This window comes from Nicotiana tomentosiformis, chromosome 7 (genome assembly GCF_000390325.3).
Source record: "Nicotiana tomentosiformis chromosome 7, ASM39032v3, whole genome shotgun sequence".
Lineage (NCBI taxonomy): Eukaryota > Viridiplantae > Streptophyta > Magnoliopsida > Solanales > Solanaceae > Nicotiana > Nicotiana tomentosiformis.
Window position 1 is genome coordinate 46,711,038 of NC_090818.1, and position 11,781 is coordinate 46,722,818.

Consider the following 11,781-nt stretch of genomic DNA (forward strand, 5'->3'; position numbering starts at 1 on the left):
AGATAGGGACCAGGGGAATATCAATTTTGGGTTTGTCATCGTCAAAAAGGGGGAAATTGATAAGTTATGATATTTCATGTTTTGATGATTTGCCAAACGTTCTCGAGGAACCAGATAGGGACCAGATGTAATCATCTCCCTTGACCGTCGTACAGTTAACTCTATAGCTATAAAAACTATTGCACTGTACCAACTGGTAGCATATATATTATTTGAAACTTGAAAGGGAGAAAATAAGTTTTCAGATGGCTGATTCGTAGGGGGAACAATGTGGAGATCTGGTTCTCAGAGGAAATATCATTTCTATGTTTGTCATCATCAAAAAGGGGGAAATTTATAAGTTATGCGTCTTTTGTTTTGATAATTTGACAAACTTCATGAGAGAACCAGATAAGGAATCTGATACAATTAGTTCCCTTGCATTCAGACTAACTAGTCAGATGTCTAGTTTAATTCTCAATGAAATCAGATAAGGAAACAGCAGATGGAACAAATAAGGATCAGTTCCACTAGTCGTCGTGCAATCAACTCTACAATTATACAAGATGTTGCACTATACCGTCTGGCAGTAGTACATTAGCACAACTATAGCTTACTAAGGCAAAACTAAAGGTCACTCTCTTGCATCATATTTAATGACCTCACACATATATTATCAACACGATGCAAGAGGTTTCACTTAACACTTGCAAATCCAAAAATCATATTCTCTCATGTGCTAGCCACCAACTCTCTTAAGAAAAAAACCGTTGCAACCCTCAAGGACCTGATCCAGATATTGAAGATATCTTAAGTATTAGGTTTCTTGATTCTTTGTCATTTTATTCTTCATTTTTAATCATACACTACTTTCAAGAAATGTCTTTGTAGGATAGATTTCAACCATTGTTTGGTTTAGTTTCTTAACTAGAGTTAGTCAAGCTTTGTTGCTTTGTAATACCGTTATTGCAAGGGATTATAATAGAGTTATTATAAGGGGTGAGGGATTAAGAGTTTACTTCCTTGATTACAATAGGTTGTAATCTGAAGTTTGCTCAGTTTAGTGGAGTTGAAATCCTACTAGGGTAGGTCGTGGTTTTTATACCCTTGAGCAAACCGTTTTCTACATAAATATTGAGTGTTCTTTATTTACTACATATTTACTGTGAGAACAGATAGAAAACTCGGTTCCCTATACTATTTTGTTTTACAGTCTGTTGCTTACTGTGAAAACTGATAGAGAACCTCTATACAGTTTGATGGGCTCTTAGTTTCTATCATCATAGAAGTAATCCTGATTGTAGTATAAATAGAATAACATGTAAAACTTGAAATTGCACAATTTGTAATATCTAAAGTATTTGTAGTTTATATGATTAACTCTTATAATCTTGTATTTATGAAAGTTTCCTTAAATAAGCCAGTCGACTGATGATCCCTATAACGATCCGGCCGGTCATTTTGAGATTTGTAGCCCCATTTTCCTATTTACTGCTCATTTTATGCCTATGTGACTTGCTAGGATAGCTGGTTCTCGTCCGGAGAGGTTTCGGAATGTGTTGAGACACTTAGTCTCAAGGTTGGAAGCTTAAGTGGAAAAGGTTGACCAGATATTGACTTGTGCTTAAATGGATCCGAATTGGAGTTTCAGTGGTTTTGTTAGCTCCGTTGGGTGATTTTTCACTTAAGAACATGTCCGGATAGTGATTTAGAGGTCCATAGTTAGATTAGGCTTGAAATGGCAATAGTTGGAAATTTAGAAGTTTGACCGAGAGTGGACTTTGTGGTTATTGGGCTCGGATTGGGGTTTTGGGAGTTGGAGTAGGTTCATGGTGTCATGTGTGACTTGTGTGCAAAATTTGAGGTCAATCGGACGTGATTTGATAGGTTTCGGTATCAAATGCGGATGCGGAGAAATGGAGAGTAGGCTCTCTTCGTAGAAGCGGATCGAGGGTTGCAGAAGCGCTTCCGCAGGTGCGGAACTTGGAGCGCAGGTGCGGACCCTATGGACTTAAGTGACTTCTCCAGAAGCGGAACTCCTATCACAAAAGCGATTCCGCAGGTGCGAAAGCACTGGGCAGTGTTTAAAATATGAGGGTTCCGTGATTTTCATCAATTTTGGCATTTCAAGCTCGGGCTTAGGCGATTTTTGAGAGGGATTCTTAAGATAAGTCACTTGTGGTAAAATTTATTCAATAATTATGCTTCCCCATTGAATATCCCAACTAGTTTGTGTGCTTTTGAGGTGTAATTCTTGAAGTTAGAGGCTAGGGATTTGTAGAGCCTAATTCGGGGATTTGAGTGCTGATTTGGTGTCGGATTTTGATAAATTTGGTATGGTTGTACTCGTGGTTGAATGGGCTTCCAGATTTTGTAATTTTTGTTGGATTCCAAGACGTGGGCCCGGGGTCGACTTTTGAGTTAACTTTTTGACTTTTGATTAAGAACTTGGTATTTTCTTATGGAATTGAGTCATTTAGCTCATATTGATTGTATCGAACTGATTGTGGCTAGATTCAAGGCATTCAGAGGTCATTTCGCGAGGCAAGGGCTTGTTGGAGTAGAGTTTTGCATAGTTTGAGGTAAGTAACACTTCTAAGCTTGGTTCTGAGGGTATGAAACCCTGAAATACATGTTAGTGATGTTGAGGTGTCGCGCATGCTAGGTGACAGGCGTGTGGGCGTGCACCGTAGAAATTATGATTTAGTCGATTCCCTGGAACTGCGTAGCTACTTTAATCTGAACATTTTTTTGTACTCTATGTGTTAGAGCACTTGAGCTGTGATTCATGCTAGAAATCATGTTTAGGTAATATGCTAGTACTATTGGGAACCATAGTGGTGCTTTGTTGCTGTTGAGTTATCTGTTTAATTGCAGTTGTGTACTCAGTCAGATTCATCATTACGTGTCATAACTCAGTCAGATTCATCGTATATTGTCACGTCGTATGTCATTGATTAGGGCTGCTTAGCATGAGTGTTGTGAGCCTGAGAGATTGGTGACTGAGTTGGGGCTTGAGTGTCGTGTTATGAGTGATATATATATATATATATATATATATATATATATGGATCATGTTGCACGCCGCAACAAGCCTTATGGATATATATATATATATATATATGGATCGGGTTGCATGCCGCAACAGGCCTTATGGCTATATGTGGATTGGGCTACACGCCGCAGCAGGTATCGTACAGTGATGAGTGACTTAGCGTGACGAGCGAGAATTGAGATGGACAGATTGAGTGCTCTGAGGGTGTGAGTACTTCAGATTTCACTGTGTTGAATCACATACAGTATTCACATTTGTATGTAGCTATAGAGACATCATACTCTTCTTATCAGTCACACTTGGCATATTTTATCTGTGCTAAACTTAACTGTTGAACCTAGAAGCATGCCTATCTTTCTGTATTGTTAAACTCTGTATCTTTACTGTATTGTTTGAGCTCGTCACTGCTTTCAGACCACAGGTTAGACTTGTTACTTAGTGAGTTGGTTGTACTCACGCTACACCTTGCACTTCTTGTGCAGATACAGGTGTTTCCGGCCACGGCGGTTGCAGATTCCTGGCATTTCATCAGTTCAGAGATCTTCGAGGTAGCTGCCTTGGCGTCCGCAGACCTTGACTCTGCTCCTTTATCTTTTAGTCTTTCTTGTACTGTTCTACTTTCCTAGACAGTGTTCCATTGGTTAGATTGTGTTGTTATGTAGATGCTCATGTACTCCGTGACACCCAGATATTTTGGAAGAATTTTGTACTGAGTTACGATGTTTATATTCAGCTTTTACAAAATTCTTACGTATTTGGACATATTTCCGTATATTTGGGTTTTAAAAAATGGTGGAATGTGTGAGACGTAGGCTTGCCTAGTACCTTGATAGGCGCCATCACGACATGTCGGGTTTTGGGTCGTGACAAGTTGGTATCAGAGCCTAGGTTGCATAGGTCTCATGAGTCATGAGCATGTTTAGTAGCGTCTTGCGGATTGGTACGGAGATATATGTACTTATCTTCGAGAGGCTTTGAACCTTTAGGAAAACTTTACATTCTTGTATTCTTGTTGTGCTTATTTATTAATTTTGAGAACTAAACTTCTGTTATTCTATTCTCTCATAGATGATGAGGACACGTGCTACGTGAAAATACGGACAGCCACCAGTGCCACCAGCTAGGGCCACTCGTACAGCAGCTAAAGAAGCACATGCAGATCTACCAGTTGCCCCAGCTCAGGAGTAGGTTCTAGATGTGGTTGAGGAAGTGGGACCAGCTCAGGAACAAGATGTGCCTATTATGATTCCAGGCCTTGAAGAGGCTCTGGCCCAGATATTGATTGTTTGCACTGGCCTTGCTCAGGCGGTCTCAGTTTCGGCCGCAGCAACCACTTCTCAGGCCGGGGGAGTTACTCAGACTCCTCTCGCACGTACTCCAGTGCAGGTGATGCAAGGACTTCAGACACTGGGGTACTACCAACCTAGCCATTTGCAGTTTCTTAAGCCCGGGTGGGTCCCGTTATGACTGATGATGAGCAGAGGAGACTAGAGATATTTGGGAGGCTCCAGCCTCCATCATTCAGTGGGGATGAGTGTGACGATGCCTAGGACTTCTTGGATACGTGCCATCGGATTCGTTGCACGCCGGGTATTCTGGAGACCAGTGCGGTCTCATTCACTACTTTTCAGTTTACTAGGGCTATCTTCAGATGGCGGGAGGCCTAGAGAAGCACAGGCCAGTCGGTGCAGCACCACTTACATGGCATGAGTTCTCCGTTCTCTTCTTAGAGAAGTTCGTGCCACAGACTCGTAGGGAGGAGCTATGCAGACAGCTTGAGCAGCTACTTCATGATGGCATGTCTGTGACCCAGTATGAGATAAGGTTTTCAGAGTTGGCTCGTCACGCAGTTTGGTTGGCTTCCACTGAGTGGGAGAGTATTAGGAGGTTCATTGATGGCCTCACCTATCAGTTGTGTTTGCTTATAACTCGGGAGTGTATCAGGTGCTATGTTCGACGGGGTGGTTGATATTGCTCGGGTGAGTAGACGGAAGCCAAGAGGCCTCATGGCTTGGGTGGTTTCAGTGGTGTTCCTTCTGGGGGAAGCTCCACCACAGCAGGGGTCATCCTTATAGGCCCGCTCAGATAACTCACCCAGTTCATCGTGGTGCATCATCTAGCCATGGTTTGTACAGTGCTCGTTCGGGTCAGTCATCTCTCAGTGCTCTCCCAGCTCAGAGTACGTCCCGTGCTTCTCCAGTTCATCTGCACCGGGTTCTTCTTGCGGGTACTCTAGTTCTTGGAGCCCGATCCATCCCTCACCACCAGTGTCAGATCATGGTTGCTACGAGTGTGGGGAGCTTGGTCATATCAGGAGGCAGTGTCACCGCCTCTTGGGAGGTCCAGTTCAGATAAGGGGCCAGACTATGACTTCAGCACCAGTTACATCACCACCCACCCATCCAGCTCAGGGTGGGGCTCAGTCAGCTAGGGGTTGCCCTAGAGAGGGAGGCCAATCAAGTGGCGGTCAGGCCCGATACTATGCTCTTCCTGCCAGGCCAGATGTCGTTGCTTCCGACACAGTGATCACACGTATTGTCTCAATATGCCATTGGGATGCTTCTGTATTATTTTACCCTGGATCCACTTATTTGTATGTATCATCATATTTTGCTCATTATCTAGATATGCCCCAAAAGTCCGCAGTTTAATCTATTCATGTATCTATGCTAGTGGGGCATACTATTATTATGGACCATGTATATCAGTCATGTGTAGTGACTATTGGGGGATTGGAGACTACAGTTGATCTCTTATTGCTTAGTACGGTTGATTTCGACGTGAACTTGGGTATGGATTGGTTGTCTACATGTCATGTTATTCTCTAATGTCATGCTAAGACCATGACACTGGCGATGTCGGGGTTGCCATGGATCGAGTGGAGAGGTTCTCTAGATTATGTTCCCAGTAGAGTGATTCCATATTTGAAGGCCCAACAGATGGTTGGAAGGGGTGCTTATCATTTTTGGCCTTTCTGAGGGATGTTGGTGCTGATACTCCTGCTATTGATTCTGCTTCGATGGTGCGAGACTTTTTGGATGTGTTTCCTGCAGACCTATAGGGCATGCCGCCCGATAGGGATATTGACTTTGGTTTTGAATTGGTATCGATCACTCAGCCCATATCTATTCCTCCGTATCATATCGCACCAGCTGAGTTGAAAGAATTGAAAGAGAGCTTTGGGAACTTTTTGATATGGTATTTATTAGGCATAGTATGTCACCTTGGGGTGCACCAGTTCTGTTTGTGAAGAAGAAGGATGGTACTATACAGATGTGCATCAACTATAGGCAGTTGTACAAAGTTACAATCAAGAACAAGTATCCTTTGCCGCGTATTGATGACCTATATGGCCAGCTTCAGGGAGCGAGGGTGTTCTCTAAGATTGATTTAAGGTCTGGGTATCTCCAGTTGAAGATTCTGGACTCAAATATTCTAAAGGCAGTATTCAGGACCCGTTATGATCACTATGAGTTCCTTGTGATGTCTTTTGGTTTGACCAACGCCCCAGCAACATTCATGCATTTGATGAACAGTGTATTTTAGTCTTATCTCGACTCGTTTATCATAGTATTCATTGATGATATTCTGGTGTACTCTCGTAGACATGAGGCGCATACCCAACATTTGAGGATTGTACTATAGCGGCTGAGGGAGGAGAAGCTTTATGCAAAGTTCTCCAAGTGTGAGGTTTGGCTGAGTTCGGTTGTGTTCTTGGGTCACGTGGTGTCCAGTGAGGGGATTAAGGTGGATCCGAAGAAGATATAGGCGGTTCATAGTTGGCCCAGGCTGTCCTTAGCTACAGAGATTCGGGGCTCTCTCGGCTAGGCTGGTTATTATCGTCGCTTCGTCGAGGGTTTCTCGTCTATTGCATCGCCTTTGACCAAATTGACCTACAAGGGTGTCCATTTTAGGTGGTCAGATGGGTGTGAGGAGAGCTTTCAGAAGCTCAATACTACCTTGACCACAGCTCCAGTTCTAGTTTTGCCTTCAGCTTCAGGCTCTTATACAGTGTATTCTGATGCTTCTTGGAATGGTATTAGGTGTGCCTTGATGCATGCGGGTAGAGTAATTGCTTATGCTTCGCGTCAGTTGAAGCACCATGAGAAAAATTACCCTATTCATGATCTGGAATTTGGTGCCATTGTTCATGCATTGAAGATTTGGAGGCACTATCTCTATGGTATGTCTTATGAGATATTTACAGATCATTAGAGCCTCCAGCACTTGTTCAAACATAAGGATCTAAATTTGAGACAGCGAAGATGGTTGGAGCTGCTAAAGGACTATGATATTACTATATTGTATCATCCCAGGAAGGCCAATGTGGTGGTCGATGCCCTGAGTCAAAAGGCAGTGAGTATGGGTAGCCTTGCATTCATTCCTGTTGGTGAGAGATCGCTTGCAGTTGACATTCAGGCCTTGGCCAACTAGTTCATGAGGTTATATGTTTCGGAGCCCAGCCGGGTTCTAGCTTGTGTGGTTTCTCAGTCTTCCTTATCTAATTGCATTAGAGAGCGCAAATATGATTGTCACAACCCAAACCGATGGGCCATGACGAATGCCCGAGCCTACCTGTCGAACACCCCTAAGCATACGTCTAAGATAAAGCATGAAATAAGTGTAGGACATGTATAATAACTGGAAGTAAACTACTGAATTATGTGAATAACATACGCGAGAAAATGTGCTCAAAAGACATATGTACACACACACACACACACACACACACACACACACACATATATATATATATATATATATATATATATATATATATATATGGAATACGGTAGGGCGAGCCGACAAGGCCACATACTATCCGACTACACATGACTGTCTATAGATCTCTAATAGAGTGTACAACTATATAAAGGATGGGACAGGGCCCCGTCATACCCATATATGTATACAAACATATTGTACCAAAATCCAAAATCAACTCCATATCAAATGGAGCACACCAACTCTCGCTGAGCAAGGATCCTAAGAAAGGGGACCATCCTCCTGTCTACCTTCACCTGCGAGCATGAAATGCAGGCCACAGGAAATAGGGGCTTCAGCACGAATAATGTACTGAGTATGTAAGGCATGAAAATCAGTACATAGAAGACATAAAAGAAATACGGAATAAAGGACTCAACCTATAAGTACGAATAGTTGTGTGAATCGTGAAACATTTATAGTGTCATGCACATGCGTACAAATGTCATATCATGTATAGGTATATGCGTATATAACATCATCATGCCTCTAAGGCCATCCCATCATATCATCTCGGTCTCAGTGGGCAAAATCATCAATGTATTCCAACTGATCAGGTGGTGGTGCATATATAATGCCGTAACCTATCTCCATACCCCATATACATATATATATACACGTATATAATGCCATCTGATCATGCGTCAATATACATGTATAAATGAATGCAATGCATAATGAAGTAAGTCAATAAGATCTCTCGGGATGTTATACGATCAATATGCCTTCGGGTAATATCACAAAATATCTTTATCAACTTACGTATATTCTAAAACCCATGAATATAATAAGACGCATGGGGAATCAACAACATATGCACCCCTAGTGCTTCTATGAATAGATGCATTTATGAAAGTTGTGTGTTTTCTTGTTTCGTTTGTAATTATGGATCATGCCAGAATGAAAGAAGGGATAGCCTTAACATACCTTACTTGATGAATTTATCAAACACTTTTACTTGAGCTTGCCAAGAATAATTCTTGCTCCTTCTAAATCTTTGAACAAGAACCAAGCACTCCTTATGATCATGGCATATTTCATGTTGCTGAACATATGGAGTATTATGTGTGTACGTTTTTGCTATGTTTCTAAAGTAAGATAATCCCTAAAAAATAGAAGGAGAGATTGCAACATCCTTTCTATATCTCAAAATGTCAAAGAAGAATACAATGAAGGCTTAAGGGATATGTCTTGTATTTACACGTGTAAATAATGCACTTTATGTGCTATGACTCATATATGCACACTTAGTGCCACCCTTGGCCAAATTAATGCCATGTGGCAGCCCACTAAAGTTCCTCATCTACTTAATCCTATTTAAAACCATAATTATTTCCTTATTCTCCCACATTATTTCCACAATTAATTAATTATTCACATAAATAATTCTAGCACTCAATTTACTTAAATACTAATATACTTCATATACCTTACTATCATGGTCATGTGCTACCTTGTATGGCACTAGTCCATAAATACGGGGTATTATAGCTTGTTCCATATTTTATCCCAAATTGACAAACTTCAATGAAACTCATTTTCTTTGATTTGTTTACCCTCTAACCTTCATGGCACTTACTTATCACCTGTTATAAATAATATAAATATTTATAACCTCAAAAATAATCTCATTCCCGAGCTTACATTGATTAACTTACGACGAAACTTTAACGTACGAAAATGCAGAATGTAACAATGATGATCCCCATTTGCTTGTTTTTAAGGACACGGATCAGCACGGTGATGCCAAGGATGTTACTATTGGGGATGATGGGGTGTTGAGGATGCAGGGTCGGATTTGTGTGCCTAATGTAGATATGCTACGTGCGTTGATTCTTGAGGATGCCCACAGTTCGCGGTATTTCATTCATCCGGGTGCCGTGAAGATGTACCAGGTCTTTTGGCAGCATTATTAGTGGAGGAGAATGAAGAAGGATATAGTGGGGTTTTTAGCTCGATGCCTAAACTGTCAGCAGGTGAAGTATGAGCATCATAGGTCGGGCGGATTGCTTTAGAGGCTTGAGATTCCGGAGTGGAAATGGGAGCGTATCATCATGAATTTTGTAGTTGGGCTCCCACGGACTTTGAGGAAGTTTGATGTTATTTAGGTGATTGTGGATCGGCGGACCAAATTTGCCTTCACGGTGTGCCGGTGTCCATCATTTCAGATCAGGGCACACAGTTTACATCGCAGTTTTGGAGAGCAGTGCAGCGTGAGTTGGGAACCCAGGTTGAGTTGAGTACAACATTTCACCTTCAGACAGACAGACAGTTTGGGGGCACTATTCAGATATTGGAGAATACGTTATGTGCTTGTGTCATAGATTTCCGGGGTTCTTGGGATCGGTTTCTACCGCTCGCAGAGTTTCCCTACAACAACAGTTACCAATCGAGCATTCATATGGCTCCATATGTAGCTTTGTATGGGAGGTGGTGTCGATCTCCGGTGGGTTGGTTTGAGATGGGTGAGGCTAGGCTATTGAGTACTGACTTGGTTCAGGATGCTTTGGACAAGGTTAAATTGATTCAAGATCGTCTTCGCACGGCACAGTCAAGGAAGAAGGGTTATGCCAATAGGAAGGTTCGTGATGTTTCTTACATGGTTGGGGAGAAGGTAATGATCAAGGTTTCACCCATAATGGGTGTTACAAGGTTCGGGAAGAAGGGTAAGTTAAGCCCTCGGTATATTGGGTCATTTGACGTGCTTCAGAGGATTGGAGAGGTGGCTTACAAGCTTGCCTTTCCACCTAGTCAGTCGAGTGTGCATCTAGTGTTCCATATTTCTATGCTCTAGAAGTATGTCGGTGATCTGTCTCGTGTTTTGGATTTCAGCACGGTTCAATTGGATGATGATTTAACTTATGATGTGGAGCCGCTGGCCATTTTGGGTCGGCAGGTTCGAAAGTTGAGGTCAAAGGACATAGCTTCAGTGAAGGTGCAGTGGAGAGGTCAGCCGGTTGAGCAGGACACTTGGGATACCGAGCGGGAGATGCGGAACAGATATCCACACCTATTTCACACTCCATGTACATTTCTAGACCCGTTCGAGGATGAACGTTTGTTGATGAGGGGGTGGATGTAATGACCCGGTCGGTCGTTTTGAGAGTTGTAGCCCCATTTTCCCATTCACTGCTCATTTTATGCTTAATAGTTGCTATGTGACTTGCCGGGATAGCTGGTTCGGGTCTGGAGAGGTTTTGGAATGAGTTGAGACACTTAGTCTCAAGGTTGGAAGCTTAAGTTAAAAATGTTAACCGAATGTTGACTTGTATGTAAATGTATGCGAATTGGAGTTTCGATGGTTCCGTTAGCTCTGTTGGGTGATTTTGGACTTAGGAGCGTGTCCAGATAGTGATTTGGAGGTCCGTAGTTGGATGAGGCTTGAAATGGCGAAAGTTGAAAATTTAGAAGTTTGACTGAGAGTGGACTTTATGGTTACCGGGCTCGGATTGGGGTTCAGGGAGTTGGAGTAGGTCCTTGGTGTCATGTGTGACTTGTATGCAAAATTTGAGGTCAATCGAACGTGATTTGATAGGTTTCGGCATCGAATGCGGAAGTTAGAAGTTCAAAAGTTTATTAGGCTTGAATCGGTGCGATTCATGGTTTAACATTGTTTGATGTGATTTGAAGGATTGACTAAGTTCGTATAGTAGTTTAGGAATTGTTGGTATATTTGGTTGATGTCCCGGGGGCCTCGAGTGGATTCCTGGTGGTTAACGGATGAAAAATGGAACTTAGAGCATTGCTAAAGCTGAGAGCCATCTGATGTGATCGCACCTGCGAGGGTATTGGCCGCAGGTGCAGAGGTGGGATGGTCTGGGGTGTGACGCAAGTGCGAGGGGTCTTCCGTAACTGTGAGCCCACAGGTACGAGCAAGGCTCCACAGATGCGGTGAAGTGGAGAGTAGGTTGTCTTCGCAGAAGCGGATCGAGGATAGCATAAGCGCTTCCGCGGGTGCGAAACTTGGAGCACAGCTGCGGACC

The 11,781-nt window shown here is 42.6% G+C and overlaps 1 protein-coding gene across 1 annotated transcript; it reads left to right on the top strand.

Moving 5' to 3' along the window:
* The first annotated feature begins 4,685 nt into the window (after nucleotides 1-4,685).
* On the top strand, nucleotides 4,686-10,880 carry LOC138895558 (uncharacterized). Its single transcript, XM_070180260.1, has 7 exons — nucleotides 4,686-4,921; nucleotides 5,235-5,627; nucleotides 6,244-6,429; nucleotides 7,078-7,217; nucleotides 9,485-9,693; nucleotides 10,299-10,412; nucleotides 10,593-10,880. The coding sequence occupies exons 1-7, from the start codon at nucleotides 4,686-4,688 to the stop codon at nucleotides 10,878-10,880; spliced, it is 1,566 nt and encodes a 521-aa protein (XP_070036361.1).
* Nucleotides 10,881-11,781: the final 901 nt, after the last annotated feature.

Bases quoted from the DNA above. Each gene is read 5' to 3' on its own strand.
- LOC138895558 (XM_070180260.1), top strand. From the start codon at position 4,686: ATGGCGGGAGGCCTAGAGAAGCACAGGCCAGTCGGTGCAGCACCACTT. The intron at 7,218-9,484 runs GTATGTCTTATG...ACGAAAATGCAG, and splicing joins TTGGAGGCACTATCTCTATG to AATGTAACAATGATGATCCC. The intron at 10,413-10,592 runs GTAATGATCAAG...TCTATGCTCTAG, and splicing joins CTTACATGGTTGGGGAGAAG to AAGTATGTCGGTGATCTGTC.